The sequence below is a fragment of the Mixophyes fleayi genome, chromosome 8, assembly GCF_038048845.1.
Source record: "Mixophyes fleayi isolate aMixFle1 chromosome 8, aMixFle1.hap1, whole genome shotgun sequence".
NCBI classification, from domain to species: Eukaryota; Metazoa; Chordata; class Amphibia; order Anura; family Limnodynastidae; genus Mixophyes; species Mixophyes fleayi.
In genome coordinates, this window is record NC_134409.1 from 40,012,163 (window position 1) to 40,040,024 (window position 27,862).

At 38.9% G+C, this 27,862-nt stretch overlaps 1 protein-coding gene across 1 annotated transcript; it reads left to right on the forward strand.

Moving 5' to 3' along the window:
* Window positions 1-2,425: 2,425 nt before the first annotated feature.
* On the forward strand, window positions 2,426-17,734 carry GTF2B (general transcription factor IIB). Its single transcript, XM_075182405.1, has 7 exons — window positions 2,426-2,534; window positions 9,589-9,689; window positions 12,677-12,810; window positions 13,267-13,413; window positions 13,499-13,628; window positions 15,952-16,233; window positions 17,134-17,734. The coding sequence occupies exons 1-7, from the start codon at window positions 2,518-2,520 to the stop codon at window positions 17,265-17,267; spliced, it is 945 nt and encodes a 314-aa protein (XP_075038506.1). The 5' UTR covers window positions 2,426-2,517; the 3' UTR covers window positions 17,268-17,734.
* The last annotated feature ends 10,128 nt before the right edge of the window (window positions 17,735-27,862 follow it).

Here is a 27,862-nt window from a genome sequence, read left to right on the forward strand (position 1 = left end):
TAGTTTTGCAAGAGTGAAATGCTGTTGGGCCACAAATTTGACAGCGGGAATCAACACGGGATGGTCAGTTACATACAAACCACTTGTTTTTTGCCTGGCCCAACACTGTTTTTTGGTATGAAATCAGGTGGCAAAGTGGGCGCAGATAGCATTTTAAATAAGTAGCTGTAGTTTTGCAAAGGTTGGAGTTTTATTAATAATTGCAACAAAAATAAATCCAATATCATTTTTTCCAAAATAAAATAGACTCTATACAACATCAGCGTAAAAGCCAATAGGAACAAAACTACAAATTATCATAACACCCAATTTTACTACAGTCCCTCCACAAAAACACTACTGCGTCACTTCACAAATAACTATACATCAAAGAAACATGACATCCCCTAACAATACTCTGCACTACAACAAACGCCGCCACCAGATGAGATCTTTAAACAGGAATCCGCTTGGAATTGACCTTGAAGATAGACCTTTCGAGCACATATCACCTGGTCTTTCCTTTAGTAATAGGGGCACATCAAGGTGAGTACAAAAAAATCCTCCTCTCCAACCACCACCTAGAGGAGTTTTTGCCTCATCCACCTCGATCTGCCCTTCCCTTGTCACCTTCAAACCCTGAACCACAGAGACGGGGAGGTATCCATGCTTAACTAACATTTTTTACGGCACCCTTATCCAACCATGCATTGAGAAAGGGATGCACTCAGACCCGAAAGCCAGCTACCTAGCGAGGGGGGGGACTCCAAAAAGAGACTCCCGAGATGAAGCGTCAAGAAGGCAGTACTAAAGAACAGCACTGGGTTTACCATTCCCAGACCACCTTCATCCTTCGGTTTGTATGCTATACTCCTCTTGATGAAGTTCAACTTGTTCCACCGTAACCACTGAAAGAACAAGAAACTGCATTTCTCTTCTAACCAGAGAACTTCACTCTTATCTTGGTTTATCTCTGAGCCAGAAGTCTCTGAATATTCGCAGATCAGATTTTCAATGCCACACGTCTTGGCCATGTGTGTCATGACGCCTGTGACATCATCAGTATAGGCTTTTACCTTCAAGTGAACATACACAGCCAGCTGCACTCCTCTCGCTGTGTTGTTCTCAGTCCTCCTGATAACAGGTTCTATAGCAAATACATAGAGGAGGGGGCTCAAGGGACAACCTTGTGTAACTCCAGATGACACCCTAAAAGTAGGGCCCACCCAACCATTCACAAGAGGGCAGCTCTTGACTGGATTTATTTTTGTTGCAATTTTTAATAAAAACACCAACCCTTACAAAACTACAGCTATGTTAGATCTAAAATTCTGACCCAAGTCTGCTTGTGGTGTCAAGTATATCTGGAAGCGCTTCAATCAGCTGGAGAGAATTTACACAGACCAAGTTCTGTATACAAGGAATATTCTCTAGTTTATTGATACAAAGATATAAGTTTTTATAGCCTACTGAATAAATGAATCCTACGTCATATGCATGCAATTCTATACCATTAGTCTATGAGAGGCGCTACTGATTAACTTTCTCACGTATTCTTGTAGCGTTTATTAATCTCCCCCTTCTAAGGACAGAAGAGCCTATTGTTTCTTATCTCAAGGGGAGTTGGAGATATGCTATGTGCAACATCAGGGGCACAGCTCCCATACTGCCAGCTGGATATCATAATGTTCATTGTTTCATACCTTGATACAATTATTTTGGTGTTCTCTATCAGCTCAACTTCAAGGCCATAGGCCCACATATTGCAAAACTGCAAGTCAGCAGAAAAATGAATAATCTCTTCTAGCAAATAATATTTCTATGCAAGTTACAATAAAATGGCTGAACAAAGGCCTTATGACGCCTTAACAAAAAATCATATTTAACAGCTACTTATACAAAATGATGAAAATGCTATCTGTGCCCACTTTGCCACCTGATGTCATGGCCTAATCCATGTTGGTCCAGGCTAAATCCTACTGTGATTTGTGTATGGAACGCTCTTTATTGTTAATCTAATGTGAATTCAGTAATCCAATTTGATTTATTCCTTTAAAAATAAAGTTTTGTGAATAAGAAGTCAACATCAGCCTCGTTTACACCCATGTATTTAATTCCATTTCTCCAGTGTTGTCTTATATTTATACTGTCTATCGAATCATCTATACTAATGTGTATTATTATTTTTTTGCTCTTATAACTAAAAAAACAACAACAAATATTCCACATTATTACGATCAAGTAAGAGGAAGTAGTTCCATCGGCACATGCGCAGTGTGCGCCTACAGTAAGCATAGTGTATCACGCATGCGCAGTACTCGTGGTTCCTATGATGCCACCACACAACTCGCATAACCAGGCATTGATGACATACGCAGTGTAGCTCTATGACTTGTGCGCATGTGCAATGGAAAACAATGAGCCGCCGTTTGGCAGTGACCGCGTCCTCTTAACCACGTGATCCAGCTCTATATAAGGATAAGCGCGGTGCCTGCTGGTTTACTTCTCGGGTAGCTCAAGTCGGCGGACGCCTTAACAATGGCGTCGACGAGTCGGTGAGTGACCCGGCGCTTTTTCCCCTCTCCTATTGTTGCTGGACTCGGCTATATCATTGTGTAGACTGCCGGGCTTCATGGTTCGTGTGCTTGAAGTCAACGTGGTGGCCAGGAAGGCTGCTTAGTGTCCAAGGCCGGACAGGCTGTACAACAGAAGCAGCTGTCGTGTCTCTTCTCAGGGGTTCTCCTGGCTGCAAAGCTTATAGTCCAGGATAGGAGTCACTGTTCTACAGGTGGCCCGGGCTTATACACCAGCACGTATTACACTGAGAGGAGAGGTAAAACAGACCTTCCCAGCCAGTGTGGCACTACATGCTGGGACTTGTGGTTCTACACAGTTGAGAAGCCACAGGCTGCCTAACACTTCACTAGGTGTCTCCTGTAATACCTCCGCTGTATTGCTAGGGGTGCGTATTGGTATGATAGTCACTGACTGGAGCATTGTGTGTGTGTGGTTACGGTGTTATTATCTATGATGACATTGTATGTCCAGCTAGGCACATGACAAAACTAATAAAATACTTCACATAAATCAGACTTGTGTAATGGATCTATAAACTGCTGCCAAACATTTTGGATTGCTGAGCAGGCAATGACTGCTTTGGTTGTGTTATTTAATGAGGCAAAACAAACTTGAGCTTGGGTCTTGGTAGCAATGTTTTGACAGATTTAAGTTAATATAAATGTAGAGCCAATAGTACTTCTGTGAATTGTACTATAACACAATGACATCTATTCATAAAATAGAAATAATGAATCTTAATTTATTTTTTGTAATAAAAGCAGTCATAATTCACAATATGAGAATGTAGCCACCCAAGGAGTAACAAATGTAGTGCTTAAATAATCCCAACTATAGGGTGGATAATGGGTTTACTCTCTCTACTGTTTGGCTAATTTATGACTCTGTACTCCATGATTACTGAATTTTGTACATGCTGGTCATATGAGTAGAGCATAGTGATCACTGTTCAGGTTAACATAGAAAAATCAAAGCAATAGGTTTGAATGGGCCAGATCAGTGTTGACATCAGTTATGGAACTGATTTGTAAGGTATCGTAGTGGAATGCCCACGTCATTGCACAGAAGTTAATTATTAAGGTTTCGATGTGAAGATTTAAAATGCACAGTTCTATAATAAACTTGCTGCCATTCGTTGGCTTGCCAGTATTTAACAGCATTCATCACACTGATTGTAGTCATTGGCCTTTGTGTCCAGTATTAGATGCTGTGTGTATGTATGTGTGTATGTATGTATGTGTGTATGTGTGTATGTATGTGTGTTTATATATACACACCAGCACGGCTGCCTATATGCATAACAAGATGCCAAAAATAACTTGCCCTTGCTACTACACTTTCCATAAAGTGCAATGAATGTGTTGTAATATAATGAGAGAAAATAAATATATATATATATTATATATGATATATTACAACACATTCATTGCACTTTATGTAAAGTGTAGTAGCAAGGGTAAGTTATTTTTGGCATCTTGTTATGCATATAGGCAGCCGTGCTGGTGTAGGTAGATGTTTTGTTTTTCAATTAATGTGTCCATATACAAATAAATTGTTTCTTTTACATGGAAAGTATTTTTACTTTTATTTTTTCTGGACAGAACATTTTTGTATAGATGTTCCTTTTACTGACGTTCACAAATAGTACTTGTTTTGGGTATGTTTTAGAGAGCATGTGAGGACCATAAAATTTAGGAGTCAGCAGGATCTTTTAAGAGCCGGGGACATGTGCATTCATTGACATTAGTAGAAACACCTCACAAAAGTTAGGCACAAGCAGTAACTTTATTTCAGGCCAAACAATGGCCTGCTGCATAATCCTAGAATTTCTTTACTGTGTTTATGTAAGTGTAATACAAAGACCCACTGTCTTGCATTATCCCATCTATCTTTGTGCATATCTGTTCGCATCTCTTGAAATTTTTTGGGCAGCAAATTTTTCTTCACTGTCTAATTCCTAACTTAGGCTAAATAGACACAATGTCAACAGTTTAAAGTGAATAAAAATTAGTTTTCTTATTATACATATGGCATGATTCAGATTTGTGCTGTGACCCATCAGTGCTGCTGTGGTGACTTTAAAATAAATAAAAATGGCATTAAAAGCAGTGTTATGCCAGCTGAGAGAATATGCAGTTGATGGTGTGTTAATGGCTATATATGCATTGTTTGAATCTCAGAATGTTTATTAATTGTGGCAGGTGCACTTCCACATCTATTATGCGCTTGTAATGCAGTTGTGACACACTGCCATTTTGTAATAGACTTCTGTTAAACCTCTTCTTGTAACATCTGTTTGTGATGCATCCAAATTGTCATGCAATTGTTTATTGGTGTGTTAGTGGTTAACAATAATCCATTATAGAGAAGAGTTGTTCTTTATATTGAAAGTAAGGTGCAGTTATAGGCTAAGAGGAAAATGTCTGGTTGTGTGAAATATTTTGGGTTGCTTTTTTAAAAATAAAAAAATGTGATGCTTTAAGACTGCACTCAGGTGTGTGGCCCAGGACTAATAGGAGGCTACATGGCTGTGAGCCCCAGGGAGAAAAAGTCCATCAAATAGTCTTAAGTGTCAAAGACTACTGTTGATAGACTAGTGCAGTTTCTGGAGGTTAAGGTAACATTTAAAAGCATTCTAAGGCCATTTTAAACATTTCCCATGTGATTTGTGTAATAATAAAGTAATATATTTATATACTGATGACTCTGCCTACTATAAGCAGCAGTAAAACTGCTCATTTGAAGTACCATTATCTTTTCAGATGCATTGTTTTCCCTCAATATGATTAAAAACTTCCCCCACACCCCTGTCTGCAATGCTACCCTTATACTTAAGGTTAGATGTACATAACCTTGACATTACTTGAGAGAAGGGATATGTTACCACAGAAAACTACCCTTGACTGTCTGCAAACAAATGCACTCCAACACAAAGATCTTAATCCAAAAATAGAATAAAACAGTTTTCACATTTACGCTTCTGCTTTTTAGCATCATTCTCGGGGTGTAACTGCACATTTTTCATGTTATTGCTAGAAAGGTTTTTCAATAAGAAAACTTTAGCGCATAACACAATACTATCTCCATGCTAGACCCATTATGCTACATTGAGTAATCACAGCTCTGCAATGTAAACACACCATTCACATGTATAGCACAGTAAAACAAATTTCCACAGTGAATGTTTTGTATTTATAACATCCCACTGGCCCAGCCAGCATTCAATTTAGTATTTCTTTTAGTGTTCAGTGACTGTAATATTTGTTTTATCTTTGACACTGCATGTATGTGTACAGTTTTTGTTATGAATATTCAGTCAGGAAATCCTTACAAAAATGTGACCTCAAAGGCTTGATGATTACACATAATTACAATGTGGTTCTAAAGTTATAATGGTGCTAAAATAAGAATCAGACTACTATTTGATGGGCGTAGTCTAAATTTGTAAAACGGCAGGGTGTTTTGATGTCTTTGTCCTACTTGATAAAGGTTACAAGCAGAAAATATATTCACTCAACCTGTTGAAATTGTTTTCTCCCTGAACTGTTGGTTTCAAACTTCACCCTCTTTCTAATTCTTTCTCCTAGTAGGTGGTAATGGCTGTGTATAGTGGAAAGGAAACACTTAGGGGAGATTCAGTTACCCATGATGTTCCTCAGAACATCACGGCTGTGCATTTTTACAGTTACTATGTCAAATTCTCAACAGACTTCTCCTCGCACCTCTATAGGGTGTGCGGAAAAATCAGCGGAGATTTCTTGTTCTGAGGAACTTTGTGGGTAATTGAATATCCCCCTTAAAATGAAAATTTGGCCTATTGATACATGCTATAATGCACCCACCTACTATGAAATATAAGCATATTACAGTTTACTGACTTCCACCATTCTTGTATTTAACAGTGGAGGTTGTTACTCCACAAGTAGTTGTATTTGATCACCAAATCAAACCTTTTTTTTTTTTGTAATGTTTTTGTTCTATATATTTTCTGACACAAAAGCTGTTGGCCTGTCAGAACTATGTATGGAAGGGAGTCTGTCGGCTTATAAACTTGGGTATCGCTGGAATGGATAAGAAAGTTTCTATAATGGCCACCATAGTAAACTGTTACCTTTAACTAATTATGTTAGAGAGACAAATATGAGGATATTGTTCTCCGCTGTTAATACAACTATTTACACACATACACACTAGTAAAAGAAATTAAAACATGTGTGCAGCAAATGCTGCTATGGCAATATATTTTTATTGATAAAACTCCATAACTGGGTATGTGTGGAGTTTCAAAAAAGTATGGCAGTGTTTAGAGAAACTTCATTTTGATTAACCAAAAGTGCTCTGGCGATGAAGGACCACTAAACACCAACATTGAACAAGATATGAGCCATGAAGTTAAAATGGATCATCAATGTTTATAGGATGTCATATATTCTGTAATGCTGGGCAATCCTCATACAGAAATAGCATACATGAGTAAAGTAAGCATGAACAGAAGCAAGAATACAGTTAAGCATAGAAGCAGGATAACAATGTCAGGTTCAAATAGAGAATGAGTGGTATGCAGACAATTTCAGGTACGGTCAGGAATTCCGTGCATGTGTGTGCACAAACCACATCAAATTTAAGCCACAGACATGATATAAGGTAAAGAGGACCCTGCTTGACCTTACATTCTAGAGGGAGAAAAGACAGTAGGGGCCAATGGGGCACAATTAGAATGTGATGGATGGCGTGTGAAAGGGTGGCTTTGAGGGAACATTTGAAGGATTGTAGGTTGGGTGACAGTCTGGTAGGAAGGGGTAAGGAGGTCCCAAGGTGGGGAGCAGGTTTACGCATGAAGTGTAAACCTGACCTCATACTGCAACTCTGTTTAAAAAGTAAAGTGTTCACTACAGATAGCTGAAGCTCCTTTCACATCTTTAGAGCAGTGTCCTAATGGGATCTGATGAGGTAAAAAAACTGACAATGCAGTGAGTGATATCACTGGCCCTGCCCTGTGCATGATTCCACCAAGCCACACAAAGCAGTTATGCAAAAGCAATTCCTGACAGTCACTGTGTGCTCTTAAGGAGGTGCCTATATCCCAGTGAAGTATAAACACTCCAGCTATATTCAGCTCTGACACAACCTTAGCAATATGTCAGTGAGTGCGTTTCCTTGTTCTGTAAATGAATGACAAGAGAACTGAATGGCAATTTATACAGACACACTCATATGGGACAGAAAAGTCTTTTTGGACAACATTGAATTGGTGACACTAAATGGTATATAAGTTTCACCTTGACCATCTCGCTGATGACAATGATATACCGTCTGTTTCCAGAAAAAGTAAAATGTGATATGTGCATTGTCTTTATGACTTTGCAACAGCAAAAGAAATCTGCAGCAGGCTGCAGACCAACTAATGTTACACTGCAATGTACAAGTGAGATTATCCTAGTAAAACTATTGTAGATTTGTAAGGCTCCACAGCGCGCTGTACAATAGGGAAACCAGTACATACATAAAACAGGGACATACAAGGTAGACAAAATAATTGCAGACATGAAAACAAAGGGTATGAAGGACCCTGCTCATTAGAGAGCTTACATTCTAATTGGGAGAGGGCACAGCTATACCAAGAGGAGCAAGTGTGTCTCAGAATGGGGATTGGGACAGTTGTGAGGGTGCATTAATGTGAATTGTTATCTGCGGTAAGGTTGCCTCTAAAAAGGATGTGTTTTCAAAGAGCGTCTAAAGATTTGAAGGCTGTGGGAAACTGAGTGTGGTAGGGAATCCCATAAGTGGGGAGCAGCACGGGAGAAGTCTTTTAGTCGTGAGTGAGATGGTTACCAGAGATGAGACAGTGCAGGTCAGAGGTGGATTCAAGAGAGTGGGAGGGAGAGTATTTTGATGACATTTGAGATGTATGAAGGGGTGGAGTCTTTGAGGCCTTTGTAGGTAAAGATGAGCAATTTGATTCTGGAGGACAGAGCCAGAATTGCTGCAAGACTGATCTTCCTCTCAATTCCACCACTTTGCAGCATTTAGGATTGATTGAAGTGTGATTATATGGGTGTCTGCAATGTCAGATAGCAGGAGGTTGCAATAATCAAGACAGGAGATGAGAGAATGGATAAGCATTTTGGTAGCATGTTGAGTAAGAAAAGGTCTTATTCTGGCAATGTTTAAGGTGTAGTCGACAGAACTGGGAGAGTTGAAGTGAGGAATAAAGCAGAGGGCGGAGTCAAGTGACACCAAGGCAGCGGGCTTGAGACTGAGGATATTGCGTTTTTGACAGTAAGGGAGATCTGACAGCAGGTGGTGACTCTGGCAGGAGGGAAGCTAATAAGTTCTGTTTTGGACATGTTGAGCTTTAGGTTGTGTTGGGACGTCAATGTGGAGATAGCTGAAAGTCAGTTGGTTACATGATACAGAAGGCAAGAGATATAGATTTGGGTGTCATCAGTGTGGAGGTGGTACTGGAGGGCAAACGAGTGAATTAGAGCCCCAGGAGAAAAATGTAATCGGTTATACAACCTTTGTATAATTTCACTGCTGTTTAGTTGCCTTTATGCATAAGGCATTCAATGCTTTGAGTTTAGCCATAAGCCACTCCAGAGTGTGGGTTGTTGGATTTTTGTTTTACAATTCACAGGAATTTATTCTGTGGATAGTCATTGTCTCGTATCATTTGACTGGATGTTCCTAAAATTCATTCATTTCGTGATTTTTTAAGACATGTAATGCTTATGTCAAGTGGCTAAAAAAATAATTTTGCAACTAAAGAACTGTAACATTTAATCCCTGCATTTCCTTCCTGTTATGTTCTTTTCACATCTGCATTTGAGTGTTTTGCATCTGATTTTAGATTATAATAGGGAAACAATGGCAGAGATTAAACTATACTAGCATTTTTAACGCTGTGACATTACATGGAGACTGTTTTTTGTTATGAAATACCGGAATAAATTGCACAGGACTACAGTTGCAGCTAAATATAAAGTATAGAACTATATTCCTACATCTGAACTGTTTTGTATGTCTCTTTAGTGTGGAACCAAGAGTCACTTGCCCAAATCATCCTGAAGCCATTTTGGTAGAAGATTACAGAGCAGGGGATATGATCTGCTCTGAATGTGGATTAGTTGTAGGTAAGTGATTTATGATTGTATGACTCTTGCAGAAGGTCCCAATATCTGGAATCTTTACATTTGTAGGTTTATTCAAAGGCACTCTTATAAAGCAAATCCTGTTCTATACATGCATGACTCAGAAACCTGGAAGACCTATTGATTTATTGCTCTGCTCACATAAACACTGGTTGAAGAATTGGTACAGTAACACAGCCAGATATAACACATATATTGCATACTCTATCCAGATCACTTATACCAGCCAACCAGAGAATACTGACCAATTTAAAACTTTATATATATTTCTCGTCATTATTACTTTTGATGCTGGATTAGCACTTTCTGATACAAGGAAGGGATTTGAGATGCTGTCACAGACCCTTAGGGGTTGTCTTCCCCTAAATCAGGGTTTCCCAAGCCCAGTTCTCAGGGCTCCCCAACAGTGCAGGTTTTCCATATCTCCTTGCTGGAGCACAGGTGTATTCATTACTGACTGACACATTGTAACAGATCCACATGTGGTCTGGAAAACCTGCACTGTAGGGGGAGGACTGGCTTTGGGGAACCCTGCCCTAAATGAATGAAGTACAATTTTCTAATTTTGGGGGATCATCAGCTATTTATATAGCACCACTAATTCCACAGCGCTGTACAAAGAACTCATTCACATCAGTCCCTGCTCCATTGGAGCTTACAATCTAAATCCCCTAACACACACACACACGGGTCAATTTTGATAGCAGCCAATTAACCTCAGTGTGTTTTGGAGTGTGGGAGGAAACCCACGCACACATGGGGAGAACATACAAACTCCACACAGATAAGGCCATGGTCAGGAATCGAACTCATGGCAGAAGTGCTAACCACTAGATGGTGCAGCTATAGGGGGAATGGGAAGAATATATAAATTATTAAAAGGAGGGGGAACAAGAATTCGTATTATACTTACATCAGCAAACGGAATGTAACATTATGAACTGAAACTGAGAACTGTGAAATTTCACAATACATTCAAATTTAGCTTGAAGGGGATTTTGGGGAAATAACAAATTGCTTCAGGTTCTAGTATATTAGGACTGAAGCCAAATATATTGATTGTTATATATTATGAATAGATCAAAACTGAATGTAGGTATACCTGTAGATCCAGAATTTAATTTTAACGTGGTAAGACTAAAATTGGGGCAAGAATTATAGTAATACACCTATTAGTATTACTGGAAAAGTGGATGCACACCTAGATAATTAACTTAGTTTGTTTGTTTTTCCTTTATTCCCGCTATACCTACCCTTTTGTGCTCTATCCATAAAATTGAAACATGTTTATTAACATATAAAATCATAAACGAAAAATCGGTCCACCTTATAAAAAGATAAACAGCTAGACTACGAGAAGTTCTAAAAACTATACACAGTTGGTGAAGCTGAAGATAGGATTGAGATCCATTAATCTTTGCTGTGGCAAGTATACTTGGTTGGATTCACCAATATTGCCTGGAGTATACAATTGCATGTATTTCACAATGCCTGTAATACATTTTTGTTATAAAACTAGTCTAATGTAAGCATATCGAGGGGATTATTGGTCATTAAATCTCAGTTTGAATTTGGATCATATTATGTAACTCCTCCTTTGTCACAGTATATAGTATACTTTACTGTACATTTTAATGATATTCAAAATTCTGGCTGTAGGAAAATTCAAATTTTTTACGATTTCCAGTTGGGGGTTTAATTCTTATACTAAAAGTGTCCTATTGAAAACCATTATAAGCAAAACATCAGATATTGCTGTTTTTACTGATATTTCCAGGCATTTATACTGATTGTCATATAAGTGATATGAATAAGATGAAGACTGTAAGGGTCACCTAAGTAAGAACATCATACCTTTTTACTTTAATATTCAATGAGCGCATCCAATAGAGTGAAGTTTTATTCCTCTGTTAATCCTGGAGACTTCTCTGGGCAGAAAGCTAAACTTTAGGAAGATGGAGGCTGTCTGGTCCTCTGTTTCCCCAGCATTTAATCTGGCTGACCTAGGCAATTCAGTCTGAACAAATTTGGAAGGTTGCTGTAGTTGGATAACTGCACATGACTATCCAACAAAGTGGAAGACAAGTGGGGCTTATTATTTTGCCCAAAACCATTTTATACATTGTTAAAAAAAAGGTAATACTATTGTGACAATTGTTCTGATGAGCGGCTCTTTTTGCACTTTCAGGAACAGTTTGCGAAATAAGACATGGGGTAAATGTATCAAATAGCGATTTTTGCAAATTGCCGATATTCGCTGACTTTGCAAGGTACATTTAAAGCTATTGCAGCTTTAAATGTACCTTGCAAAGGCAAGATTTGCCTTTAAAACATTTGCCGCAATAAATTTACTATGCAAAATCACCGGATATTGGCGATTTGCAAATATCACTATTTGATACTTATCCCATAGAGGGGAAATGACATTTGTTCCTGTAGCATTGCACACCAATGTATTTAAGAGCAGTGTTACTCATTTCTCCACAGAACCTAAATTGTGCATCTCCAAATTATTATAGAAAAGTGGCTTTATGGTAGTGCCTTTCATTCCCCTGCATTTGCTTTATTAATTGAAGCTCTGTATCATGATTGAAGCTTGGAAAGTGCTTAGCCAGGTAGAACTCTATAGCCCTACTTTAAAACATAGTACCTTGATGGGGCCAGAAGGCATTTTTTTTTTTTTTACATATTTGCCTGGGAATCTAGACGTGTGTACAAAGGTAGTGAATAATTCCCATCAAGCATGTAGACAGTATTGGTGTCATATGAGGGTGAAGTGAGTTTTATAGCCCTAAATAAAAACAGGACCAATTGAGTTTGGCATTTATTTAACACTGTCCACCACTGATAGAAAACACTGTAGTTGTAGTAGTGCCTCCTGGTCCTAGGAACCTGTATAAATGTCATACTGAACCTAATCCTTTTAGAGCTCTGTATAGTAAATCATGACTTACCATTTGTATTCTTAGGTGATCGGGTTATTGATGTTGGTTCTGAATGGAGAACATTTAGTAATGATAAAGCTACCAAAGATCCATCTCGAGTCGGAGACACTCAGAATCCTCTGTTAAGTGGTGGTGACCTGACTACAATGATTGGCAAGGTAATGTCTCTTAAATCTGTTCATTAGATGGCTTTAGCTTCTTTGAGAAGTGCTACAGAAATGTAGAAGATTCCAGTTTATTTTTGGTAACTGAATTGAGTTGTGAGGGGGGACTGCTAAATGAAACCGGATTGAAAGAGCTGAGGAGAGTGGCTGACAAACAGTAAAACACTAATCTGTGAGGAATATTAGCAGATGTCCAAAGAAGATTAAAACAAACATTGTTTTAGCAGAAACTAATAGCCAGAAAACACTGTGCCAAGTTAGATGTATGAACTTTGTTCTATGTAGATGTGTTTGATACAGCCACCTTCCCTCAGTGTGACCGGATCATCATATTAGTCTGCAGCTGAAGGGCACTGCTCCTTCTACTGTGACTTTCTGCTAGGCTCCATTCTCTGGCAGTTGGAAAATTATCTTATAATGTCTCTTTTAATGACTGTTTTTAAATCCCAGGGAACAGGTGCAGCCAGTTTTGATGAGTTTGGAAACTCCAAGTATCAGAACCGCAGGACAATGAGCAGTTCAGATAGAGCCATGATGAACGCATTCAAGGAAATTACTACTATGGCGGACAGAATAAACCTCCCACGCAATATAATTGTAAGTAGACGTCTTATAGAGATGTAAGAGAGTTAACTGTCTTAATCATAAAATACTTTTTTTATTTTTTTTATTTCTTTTACAGGATCGGACTAATAACTTATTTAAGCAAGTATATGAGCAGAAAAGCTTGAAAGGGAGAGCCAACGATGCTATAGCTTCTGCATGCCTCTATATTGCATGTAGACAAGAAGGTGTACCTCGAACATTTAAAGGTAAACTCTTTTTTGACAGTGACCATTGAAAAGTTATTTAGAATTGGTCCTGCTTAATTTGTAATTTTAAATATAAATTGTCGGCAGAGCAGGGAAAATAACTTTCATTTTTCTCCTACCTGAAAGTTCATTATGTGCTGCATTTTGTCTGCACATAGTGTAAGCCCAGAGCTCCTGTCACACAAGCACTGGCGTGCTCTTTGAATAATGCAGACATTCAGAGACTGCTTTGCTGCTGTATTGCAGTTGGTGTGCACACTGAATTTAGATTGAAATCTGGTTAATGAACATGTTTTTGTTAGCAAATGCATTTGTGTTTGACTGCTTTGGTGATAACTGCCCACCTACTATTTGGTCCTCTGCCCTATTGTGTTACAATTCCACTCTGAGTTTTCTGAAAAGCAGTCAAACAGCGCTATTCAACAGCCTTGTGCTGTGTCATGAATTCAACACATGATTGACCAAATGCCATCACCACCTACTCATGTGCTGCATTCACTGCACACATCCCATCCTTGAATCTGTTGCATTACTCGATGGGAGTTACAGGGGAGGCACTCACACCAAATTGCTACAGTCTTGGACTGAGTGCTATGTTTTTCCTTTTCATTTAAAGGCAGTTTGCAGGAGTGACATGTATCCTACTCAGAACTGTTCTGCTGGTTGATTTGATACTCCAATATGCATACAGTACTAGCTATTGGCAATTGAATATATCCTAATCAGCTTAAATAATGGTTCTCACCAACTCGAACCTAACAGGCTTCAGCAAGTTTCACCCTGACTAACAAGCGTTCTTGTAGAGTTCACTTCTTACAATGTCAAGTTGGGCTAATCTCTTAATGTGATGTTAGAAACAAGCATGTTATATTTAATCATGGGAACATTATTTTTGTGTAACAGTGCAAGTTCTTACAAACAAGATGTCTGGTACACACTAACATTTATTCACTCACTGCCTTATGACAGATATCTACAGTCTTGTTAAAGGATAACTTTTCCCAATATTAAAGTTTTACTTTTGGGTAGAGTTCGGGACCGTGGGGTTCCTGTGGTGTATAACCGTCCTGCTGTGCACACCTAACTGGGATAACAATGTTCCTAATCTAAATCCAGATTATGAAACGACCTACTTATTGTCCCAGACAGCAAAGGTTGATTACATTGTCCTTTATGCTGTAATTAGACAATGGAAGTATAGTGCCCATAATGGCCACAAATGGGCATTGGTCAAACTGACAAGTCGTTTTCTGAGGTTGTATCAAATCGCTGGACAAGTGCTCGAACTGCTGATAATTGTTGCTTCACAACAAAGGTCTTCTGGTCCACTTCTAATGAATGTGCAGGCAGTGGAAATAAATGGGTATATGCAATGTTGTCATTCCTCCCTTAGTTACTTTTACAAAATATATTCAACCCTCAAAATATATCCCTTATCTTATGATTTCTAACATTTACAAGGATAACAAATGTTACGTTATAGGAGGTTTGGTCTGTTACCATCCAATACCATATGCTCTGACCTATTTGCTGTACTACTTTAGCCAGTGTTCCTCTTTATACCGCACCATTAACACCAGACCTGGCATAAAGAGGGAGCACTTTTCCCAGTGCTTGTGTAGTGAGATCTACAAAGCATGCGTTGTCAGCAAGGCCTGAGGCTAGGTTTGTATACCATTTGCTGTAGACATTACTGCATTGTAATAGGACAAGTGCTTAGAGACCGAGGGAGATGGGTACAGGTCCACAATATAGTGACCTTTAGGTCGATCGTAAAACAAAGTGGTCAAACATCCTTTCACCCATTCAAAGTGGGTGCAACAAACCATGTATATACTTGTATTAGCCATAGGTACCATGAGAGCACAAGGTGTCGGCCATAGGTTACTGGGAATTTGACTGTCATTTTGAATAAATTACTCTGTAGACATTCAGTGGCTATTAACGTTGCATAGTCTCTGTTGTCTTCAACTAAATGCTAATCTTATGCCAGTGTTTATAGACCTGGTCCTATAGCAGTTTCCTATCTGTAGTCTATTGGGGACAATTATTTGAAAGGATTTACGTATTGTGCTAATTATGTTACCTATCATTCTGCGAGGCGACTAGTAGAGCACTTATTCTGATAACTGTCCCTTAGGATCAGTGTTAACATTAATCATGTCTCCTGCCTGCATTTATTTGCTCAGTCCCATCTGAAACAGATTTGTTGTTTAATTTAAGGTTAGTTGCTGATGTAGTGAATACAGTAGAAGTAGAACTAATGGCTGGCTTTTTTTTTTTTTTTTTTTTTTTTTTTTTTTTTTTTTTTTTTACATTGTAGAAATCTGTGCTGTGTCAAGAATCTCCAAGAAAGAAATTGGCAGATGTTTTAAGCTGATCTTGAAAGCTTTGGAAACAAATGTGGAATTGATTACAACTGGAGACTTCATGTCCAGGTTCTGTTCAAACCTGGGTCTCACCAAACAAGTGCAGATGGCAGCTACTTACATTGCACGCAAAGCTGTAGAGCTGGACTTGGTTCCTGGAAGAAGTCCCATATCTGTGGCAGCTGCTGCCATTTACATGGCTTCACAAGCATCTGCCGAAAAGAGAACGCAGAAAGGTTAGTAAAATGTTGCTGGAATGGCCCCTTATTTCTCTGCAGAGCATCTTGCAGGCAATTAAAGGCAGGGTGGTTTTATTTATCTTTAACCCATGCATAGTCCAGCCTGTGACCCATGACTGCCTTGGTATTTGCATATAAAAGTACTGATTCTCTTTCTAAATTGCAGAATTAATGTGCTTGGTCTCTGCTGGAACATATATGTCTAGTACAGCTATAAAATATTGTGGAGTGTGTATAGAAGTGTACTTAGAAGGGATTTGCAATATATACACAAAGATTACTAGAAATCTCACCCATGTAAGCACTACAATTTGTGATATGGATTCTCCTGCTGGAGCAGAGTGGTGCCCATCTATATGGACTGCTTACCCTAACTACAATTTTCATTTATTGCACCTGTAACTTAGCAGCAAACAAACGATAACCCCCCCCCCCCCCAATCCCCCCCCCCCCCCCCCCCCCGTGTTTACAAGCTAACTTAGCGTAAGCCCAGGTTTTTTAACATTTTGATTCCTCAATATATAAGCCCCCTTACCCTGCATGTTCTCTTACTGCATAGAGGCTGCATATAGAGCAGAGTGCATTTAGACACATGTATTTCTTTCCCTCTGGAACATTTTGTTTTAAGTTTCTCACCTTCTAGTGAATGAGGGGTAAGGCGTTTCAAACATGCTCCTAAAATGTACCTCTGGGCATACTTGAAGCTGTAATCCCTTGAATCTGGTAACATGCTGTAGAACATGTGACATGCCTGCTTCAAACACTGCAGTGTTGCATTTCATACAGGACTCTTAAAACTTGCCCCTGAATGCTTGCGATGGCTGAGGAATCCTGTAGCCTGCAGTTGTACTTGGGACATAAACACATGTAATCTCTCACCAAAATTGTTTTCAACAGAAATCGGTGACATTGCAGGAGTAGCTGATGTAACTATCCGACAGTCCTATAGACTTATCTACCCAAGAGCTCCCGACTTGTTCCCGGCAGACTTCAAGTTTGACACACCTGTTGACAAGTTGCCACAGTTATAAACGGACTTCTGGCGGTTCTGGAATAGTTGACCTTTTGGTCCCGGTCTTATTTTAAGTGTTGACACTGAGCCTTGAAATACATTTGGAGAAATTTGCAAGTTTGTGATAAAAACATTCCAAGAATAGCATTTTGTATGTGTATATATCATAGCGGGGTAAATATTTAAGATTTCAACAATGGTGTTTTTTTTTTTTTTTTTTTTTGTTTTGCATACATTGTATATTGAGACATTTAACAGCTAATAAAAAAAAACCTGTCAAATAATTACTTGTCAGTATTACAGCTTCTGACTTGTACGTGGTTCTCTTCATACAACAAGTGCTGTACCGGAGACTTCAGGAAGGAGACTGCCATGTTGAAATGCAACTGTATTTGATTTAGACCTTTTTACTATACATTGTCAAGTTTACAGTGGACTTATTATTTTTAATGCATTTTTCTAATTAATATATACTTTCTTTAATCCTATGGGCTACTGTGATTTTCTTTAATAGGAGAAACTTAATATTACATTTTGGTTTAAGCTGCTGGTGCAAGGTACAAAAGGCCTTTCAAGGCTGGCAAAAAAAAGCTGACAAACGTAAACCATGTACCTCATAAATGTGTGGTTTTCACCGATGTACAGTGCGTTTTCTATGTCTGCATGTAGGCTACTCAAATCCATGCTCCTATCACAATCTAGCACCTCATTGTAATATAGCACAACTATATCTTATGACATTACAGCACAACAATCTATTTGCTGCAGATCTTACCATATCCTTCATAATATAATTTTCATATTACAATCCTAATGTGTATGGGAGCAGCAGACACATTGCATATACAGAGATTGTTTATAAACTCTCATCCTCCCAGCAGTGTTTCCCTCAACCCATATGCATCATTATTCTAACCTCCATAGAACCTGTATTCCTTTCTCACACTCCCATCCTTTTACTATGAACAGTAAACAGGAGAGCTACTTGTCTTGCTGGGGGTGCAGGCCTAGCAGAAGAGACCTGGGACGGACAATCAGTGAAGTAATTCTGTTGCAGCTGGAGATTGCTCGCCTGCATTCATTACTAAAATTGCACAAGTTGCTTTATAACTAGTTATTAAATTATACATTTTATTTACCCATAGAAAAATAGTTCAACAAACTTCTACACTTTGGAAGTTTTTCCACAGTGTGAGGAGAAAAACCCAACTAAATCTATTTGTGAATACAAGGCTAAGTTTAGTCCTTTATAGAAGTAAGATGTGTTCTGCAGACATTACAAAACTATAGCATGAAAGTGCAATGTAAAATTTCTAATGTTCCTCTCCATCCAGATGTCCTTTTTGCATAATCAGCCTCATAGCATTGCATAATCATCTTCCTCAAATAACCAAACCTATTCAAATAGACTTAATTTATAAATAAGTAAAGCATTCCATAATGCCATCAATAACTATACATATGGAGTTTTGAGGAGGACTAAAACTTTGTGCTAACCTCAGGGCTTCTGTAAAACACTGACACGAACAGTGTCACCAGTCCTAGAGAACTGGGTGTGCAAGTATTTTGCTTTTGTGACTATGCAAGTATTATGAAAGCAGCGTAGGACAGTGTTGGCTAACCTGTGACACTCCAGGTGTTGTGAAACTACAAGTCCCAGCATGCTTTGCCAATATATAGCAGCTTATTGCTGGAAAGTATGCTGGGGCTTGTAGTTTCATAACACCTGGAGTGTCACAGGTTAGCCAACACTGGTGTAGGAGGTCACAATCAATGAATATCCACGTATTTATGTAACAGGATATACTTCTTGCAAGCTAAGATGCGCTCTATAAATGCCATTATGTTGTACACTGCAAAAGATCTAGATGAGTGAGCATATTTTGTTTGAGAATTCCTTCAGTGTATGACTTATTTGCTTCCTCCTAAAAACTGCAAACATCTATTACCATTTTATGAAACTTCCACATGTAGCATTTGGAAGATCTTTATGATCCTCAATTATTACTGTTAAAGTACCCAAAAGTGTTAGGAACCCAGAATTGAATGTAAATCTGTTTTGGGTTCAGCTGCAAAACTTAGAGGAGATTCTACAGCCAATGTCAGCAATGGCTGTCTGACTGTGCATATCTGTCAGACATTTATGATCATCATAGAACCAAAATATAATCAGTTGAAAATTTAAGTGTATGTCCTCTTGCATGTACAGAGGAAGAAAAGGTAGACATGGACCTGGAAGACTTTTGTTGTGACACACAGCTGCCACTCTCCTGGATCCCAGGGTTAAAAGACATGCGAGTGGCTACATTACTTCTACATACACTTTCTGACTGACCAAGCACACTTGGTGCTAAAGTTCTTTTCAATGTTGCAGAATACTGAACATCTTCAGGTGTTTTGGACTCCACGCACTTCCTTACTCCAGCATGGTGGCACAAGGCCAGTTTCTGAGCTGCACTACAGACATGTAGAATCGGGAGGAATGATTTCTGCACCATTTTCAGTACAATCCATGTGCTGTGCAAATTCAGTGGTTTTCTGAAGGAGTGATTTGAAATAGACCTGGCACCAGGATCTCCAGTTGTTCTGCCCTCACTGCATGATGCTCTCTTGCAGAAATGTCTTCCATCTGACACCACTGGAGAGAGCACAGAGCAAAATAAATACAAATTGTAAATGTTGGTGAATGGTTGTCAGTTACTACATTATTCAAAAGGTATGAAGGCCCTGGTTAACATTATCCCAGTTGCATGTTGCAAATGCACTTATAGTGGGAGTCCTCACTCCCAGCCAGAACACCACTAGATCAGTGTTCGTTGTCAATGAAAATTATGTCTCATTAACTTCTTAAACTTCACTCAAAGTCTAAGATACTTGGGGTACGCAATACTTACAATAGTCCCTCTGGCCTGTAGCATTTTAGCACTCAGGAAGTTATCAGGAAAAAGTAATGTTTACCAGCTTTGCCTGTTTGAAACAGAGTGGGATGGGTGCAGGGATGGTGGACTGTGCATGACTCATTTTAACTTCTTGAACTCCACTCAATACTAAACGTCTAATTTTTCAGGTAGAGTGGTTCTTAAACTTGTAGCTGTGAGGAAAACATTTCCTATCTGAAATCTACATGTTGATATATAGTGGCAAGGCAAAAAGACCAGTTTGTCACAATCCAGCACTAACCTGAGCCTATGTGACAAAGGGTTAATAAAAAAACAAACAACCAACCACCTGGTCTGTTTAAAAAATTATTGAAACTCCCTATTAATCCCACACACTAACTTTGCCTTAATAATTATGCCACCTTCAAAGCGATTTGTGAAGAGCCAACACTCTTACTCAGTAAGCCTTCAGTTCTTCCATTTTCTAAACGAATCTCACAGTGGCTAGCACCTCTGCCTCACAAAAGCAAGGTCATGAGTTTGATTCCCAACCATGGCCTTTCCTTATCTATCTAAGAGTTTGTTTGTATGTTCTCCCTGTGTTTGCATGGGTTTCCTCCAGGTATTCTGGTAGATTCATTGGCTGGTGACAAAATTAACACTAGTGTGTATGTTATGGAATTTAGACTAAGCTCCAGTGGACTAATGTGAATGACAAAATAGTCTCTGTATAGTGGTGCAGAAATGGTGGCAAATTATATATATCGAGAGAGCGATAGAGATGATCAGGGACTAAATTATCAACTGTTTCAGCGTTTTAAATCAATAAAAAAATTGACTACTAAAAGGTAACACCGCACTGACAAAGGTTATCACTGATTTAATCACTGCTAGTTCTAAAGGCCATCACTCACTTTTAATTCTCTTGGTTGTCTCGTCCGCATTCAAAGCGGTTGACCACTCGTCTCATAAAAACACTGCAATCCCTAGGTCTTTAGAACACTGTGCTATCCTTGTTCTGATCCTACCTATCTAATCACGCTTTCAGTGGCCGTTTCTTTGGATCCACCGCCTCTGCTTCAGTTAGAGTACCACAAGGCTGAGTCCTACGTATTCTGCTCTTTATCTGTACCATCACTCTTGGGAAAACTAATAAACTCTTTTGGCTTTCCGTATAATCTCTATGCGGATGATACCCAAATTTATCTATCTTCTCTGAATCTGTCACACCCTGTGTTCGCCTGCGGTACTGTCTGTCTTTCTGCCATCTCATCTTGGATGTTGTCTCACTCAAGCTTATTAGCTCGGTTTTTGAAAAATTATTACCACCAGCCAAAAAGCTACCTGACATTTCTATTTCTGTTGACATAACAATAAAACAGAAATGGAAGTTGCTCAATCAATTTATAGGTTTACAGCAGGTGCTTGAAAAGGGTGGGGTTATCCAGAAAGTAGAGAAAAATCCCCCAGCAACACTGCTATGGACCAGTGAAAGAGCCGTTACTCTACCTATATGTAAGAATGCAGAATTCTCAGTTACATACATTTGCAAATATATGATAAGCCACCCGCGCTGTCAAGCCCTTCTGCTAATAGTGTGGTCCTAACTCTAAACAATGAGAGTCCCTTTATTAGGTCATACTTCACAAGCATTTGAATGTGAGAGCTAACTTAGCAAGAGGTACCTCCAAAGGGAGCCTATCAGCTACTGCTACCAAACAACAATACAGAAATGGAAGATGCTCAATAAACTGTACAACTTTCATTTTTGTATTGTTGACATGGAACGGAAAGTGCAATACAATCTATATCCTGTTACATACAAGGTATGTCTATTAAATAAGACTATGATTCCACCTAGTAAACAAAACAGTCAGAACCAGTTATAACTGCATACGTAGTAACCTTGAAACGGTCTGAACCTGCGTGACAAGCTGCAACACTATGACGTTCAGTTGATTGTGAGTTGCCATTTAGTTTGGTTGTGTTTGCTGTAGAGTGCCAAAAAAAAAGTTTTAAAGTTGAACAACGTGTCAATTTGAATTTTTTAGTAAAATTGCACAAAACACCAACAGAATGTTTTCAAATGCTTACTACAGCCTATGGGATTGACTGCCTGTCTCGTGCGTGTATGTTTGAGTGGCACAAAAGATTTAGCGAGGGACGTGAGAATGTCGAAGATGACGAACGCCCTGGACGACCTTGCCCCTCAAGAACCGAAGAAAATGTAGAAAAAAAAATCAGTCAGATTGTTCGAAAAGACCGCCGACTCAGTGTTCGAATGATAGCTGAATCTGTGAACATTGACAAAGACCTATGGAAAATTTTGCGTGAGGATCTTAGCATGATGAATGTTTGTGCAAAGATGGTCCCAAGGGTTCTCACACCAGAGCAAACAGAATGTCGCAAAGAATGTTGTGTTGACATTCTACAGCAACTTGACAGAGATCCAAACCTGTTTTTTTCGATATCAAGGGTACAATTTTGGAAGAATGGGTTCCAGAAGGCACAACAGTTAATCAGCATTATTATAAAAAAAAGTTTTTCAAAAGCTAAAAGAGTCAGAAAGAAACCAGGACAATGCACCTGCTCACACAGCACTTTCTGTGAAGCAGTTTTTGACCAACATACACATTACTAGACTTGAACATCCTCCATATTTGCCCGATTCAGCACCTTGCAATTTTTATCTTTTCCCAAAAGTTAAATCAGTGCTTTTGAATCAGTTGATGCTGTAAAGAAGAAAACAGCAGATATGTTGAAACAAATGACAGAAATTGATTTGCTCCATGGCTTCGACCAGTGGAAAACAAGACTACAGCGATGTATTAGTGCAAATGTGGAGTATATTAAAGGGGAAAAACATTAAATTTGTAATACCAATAAATAAAGGTGAGTTATTTAATAGACATACCTCGTACAACTGAAAAAAAAACATTTCCACAATATGCACACATCTTACACAAGACACTACAAAATCTTTACTTCATGCACTCTTCTCCAGCATGACTACTGCAACACATTCCTCACTTGTCTCCCCCAAATCAGACTCTCACAATCCCTACAATCTATTTTGTATGCAGCAGCTTGATTTTCCCTTCCACTGCTGATTCACTGTCAGTCTCTAGACTGGGGGCCTGTTTACTACTGAAGCCAATATAAAGGTCTCAAAATACACTCCGTTTTGCACAAGATCTGCATCTCTCATCCAATCTCAGTACATGCTCCTATTCCCTGTTACAGAGCATTTTTGCGGGTTGCACCCACTTTCTGGAATGCCCTTCCTCATACAATAAGACTTTCCTCTAGTCTTCAAACGTTCTCTGAAAACCCACCTCTTCAGACAAGCTTATAAAATTCCTCAACCACTTTCTTAATCTTCCTTGGGTACCATATCTCCCTTTACACAAGACAACTCCTCCCTGACCAACATTGCTGTGTGACTGAATCATATAGCCCACTAAGCACTTTTTACCTTTGCAATCTGACTGGACCACTATGCAATATGTAGCACTTTAACCTCATGTATCAAACTCTCGTTGTCCTATATATATTGTAAGCTTACCTGTCTATCTGTATTACCCAGTATTGTTTTATTACCATTTGTGTTCCTAATTGTAAAGTGCTACGGAATATGCTGGTGCTGTATAAATAGATGAATAAGACTATGTAAGAATTAAGGAACACATTGGTGACATTACAATAGCAAGGTCAGCAAAATAATTTGGGAGGCTCCAAACGGTTTTATTAATCTGGTCTTGCTGTCTGTGTCTAGGGTATATTGACTTGGACTTGCTGATAAAGTGAAATATATCGGGCGCCACAAATTGTAATTACATTTGTAAAGGGAGCATAAAGTGGCAGTAAGTAGCTTTCTTTAAAATAAAAAATTAAGAGTTGCAATCCCTCCAATCATTAAGTAGGTACATTTTGGAAATGCATCAGTTTTACTAAAATAACTTATTTTTAAGGGCTATCCAAGCAAATGTTATATATTTTTATTTTTTATTTTTGTTGCAAACAGACATGGCCTTTATTTGCTAACCCCAAACTTCAAATGTTTTATTCTCTCAAATATAGGGAGAAGGGGCCAAAATATTTTTTGCAATATGTGGCTTGATCACTTATAGATAGCTTATTGAATAAATTTATTTTAATTAGTAGTGCAGTGCACTGCTGTATATCAATGCAGATGTACTGATTTTTGATATTGTGTTGTATTGGAAATGTAGTCATATGCCATGTTGGAAGAAATTTGTTTTTGTAATTTCTGAAAGCAGGCAATACTATATTAATCTCATGCTAATTAGGCATTTTCATTGTGAGCAAATACCTCTTTGAGCATGAAAGCATAGGAGGAGGTTATTTACCTTTATTATCCTGTCTTAATAGAAAGATAGACGAACAACATGAATAATGCAACCAGCACGTAATTTAGGAAATCACAAATTGAGGTGAATTTTGTTAACTTAAATTGCATTAAATGCAAGGTTAGAGAATATATTACATCCAGATCGTAAACATTCAATGTAATATATCAGACATTGTGGTGCCATCTTGAAAGGGGGCTGGGTCAGTATCTGTATAAAAAGAACCTTGTTTGACCATGTTATATTAGTATTCCATCTATAACTTCCGGACGATCACTTGCACCTCAAATTAGTGCGTAAAAGTCCTTGTCAGAACTATTGAACAAAAAAACATCACTGCTTAAAGGCTCTGCCAGAGACTATTACCTGCTGTATCCTGTAACCAACAGATAAGAGCTTACACTTTAATCCGTTCCCTGGCTGTCCTGTGTTGAACCCAGAATCTCTGTGTAATACTCTGCCCGCTACCCAACAGTCCTTATCCATCGTAAGCGATCAGGAAGTACCAGTCCACTCACAGCAAAAAGGCACTGTAGCAGCTATACCAGGTAGCCAGCAGTAAGCAATTCTAGGCACTGTTGAAGGAGCCTAGTGGAGGCAGTCAAATTCTCTTACAAGTATTGCACAGTTGACATTTGCAAGTCGGTGAATGTCTGGTGGCAGGTAACACCAGTAGGAGTGCTCAGTAATAAGCGGTTGCTGACAGTGAGAATGCAACCCTGAAAAACTGTGCAGGAAAAACATCCTTTCCTCCATTCTCCTATCCAACTCCAACCCCAACCCCAACCCCAACCCCCCACTCCAAGCAGGTGGCAAAGAAAGCCCATGCCATCAGAAAAAATAATAATGGTAAGGCACACAGTTAACAAACATTTAGGGAAGGTTTGATTGGGGATAATGTAATACGAAACACCCTATGCATTTCTAACTACAATAAAAGATTACCAATGAAAAAGACATTCCCAATTCATCAAAATACACTTTATGGACAAAAGTATTCAGATGCTTGACCATTCCAACAGGGAATGTAATGACATTGTATTCAAATACATATAGTTTAAAATGGAGTTGGTCTCCCTTTTGCAGCTAACAGCTTCCACTCTTCTTGGAAGGTTTTCCACAAGATGGTGGAGTGTTTCTGTGGGAATTTATGAGGTCAAGCACTGATGTTGGACGTGAAGGCCTGGCTCGTAATCTACGTTCCAGTTCATCCCAAAAGTGTTCAATGGTGTTGAGGTCAGGGCTCTGCGTGGGCCAGTCAAGTTCTTCCACACCAAACTCATCAAACCATGTCTTTGTAGTCTTTGCATTGTGCACTGCGGCAGTGTCATGTTGGAATAGAAAAGGGCCTTCCCCAAACTGTTGCCACAAAGTTGGTAGCATAACACTGTTCAAAATGACTTGGGCAATCTTAATGCTTCAGCATACCATTACTGGATATAGGCAGCCTAGCCCAAACCCTAGAGAACAGCCCATACTGTTATCCCTTCTCCACCAAACTACACAGTTGACATAATGCAGTCAGGCAGGTAACATTCTCCTGCCATCTGCCAAACTCGCCCATCTGACTGTCAAACAGAGAAGCGTGATTTATCACGTCACAGAACACGTTTCCACTGCTCCACAGTCCAGTGTCAGTGCGCCTTACACCACTCCATCCGCCGCTTGGCATTGGTCTTGGTGATGTGAGGCTTGCATGCATCTGCTTGGCCATAGAAACCCATTCCATTAAGCTTCCACTGCACAGTTTTTGTGCTTACATTAATACCAGGGAAAGTTTGGACCTCTTCAGCTATGGAATCAGCAGAGCGTTGGCTACTTTTTTTATTTTATTTTTTTAAAACAGATATTGTTTATTTGTTTTTTTCAAACAAACACATACAAAACAAATAACTCAGACAACTACCAGTACAAAACAAACCATGACATTCTTAAATTGTAATGTTTCTCACTTATACTTGGCAAATTCACATACAAACCAATTATGAAGTATTTTTCACAATAATATCGGTAGGCTTATTTTCCCAGGATATGTCACAGTTTTATGAAAAAGTGCGATTTTGGGGCTCACCACAACTAGAATATTGGTAGTAAAAGACGCTACAAATAGTGCTCGAACAGATTAAGTATTAGAAAGTGTCAGTAGAATGTCATAGTTTAACATTTTTACACACACACGGAACTGGTCATCAAGAAAAATCCTCTCTCCCCTACCTCCAGCGAGTGAATTATTCAGAAGACACCAAGGCATTTGAACAGGCTATGTAGCTAGACGTATACCATCTAGACCATATTTTATGATACTTTGATCTAGCATTTCTACATGTTTACACACATCTTTCATGTTGCACCAGGACTCTCCACTTATGAAAATCAGGTGAGCCAGATGTCAGCAAGGTCCTAGAAATCACCACCTTGGCAAGTGTCGTTAAATTGAAAATGTAAGCAGCTGTATATTTATTTGTTAATTCTTCTAATTGAATCCCAAATGTTGTCTCTATGGTATGTCAAGGCGTGGCAAGGGGAACAGTGTTAAGAACACATTCCCAAACTTCTGACCAAAACGTATTTACAACTGGACAATCCCAAAGTATATGCCAAAAATCAGCAGATAGTGAACAACATTTTGGACAAGACAAGTCATTTCTTCGACCCAATCAATGCAAACCAACAGGGGCAAGATATACTCTGTGCAATAAATATAAGTGTATTTGTTGGTAGCGTAGGCAGGGCGTGGCGCTGCGGAGACTCTCTAGCATATGTGACCACTCCTCATCTAATAGGGGGCCTAAATCCACTTGCTATTTGGCTTTCAGCGAGTTTAAGTCATTTGGGGCAAGTGAACATTTGAGGTTTGAGTAGAGTTGAGAGACAGTATTTCTTGTACCCACCCTTTGCAGAAGACACTTTAGAGGGGATGGTTGAAATAATGGAGGGGAGGCAGAAAACTTCATGTTAATAGAGTGTCTTAATTGGAGGTAAAAGTAAAATACAGAGTTAGGAATTCTTTATTCTTGTGACAGTTGCGCAAAGGTTTTCAAGGAACCAGATTCATACAATTGGCCAATATTCACAATACCATATCTACGCCATATATTATAGTCTTGCAGTTTGTTAAGTTCTGGGAAGGAAGGATTATGCCACAATGGGGTAAAGGGTTCAAAACCCTGACCTCCCATTATATTATGCGAGATACACCAAATCTGCACAGCCTGTTTAATTATCGGGGCCACCTGACTCAGACATTTACCCATAGACAATACTTCCATGGGTAATAAAAGTGCTTTACCAGAAGCATAGCCCCAGCAAGTCTACAGGGATTTGAGTGCCCAACCAGCTGATCAAGTGGGTAAGCTTTGTGCAAA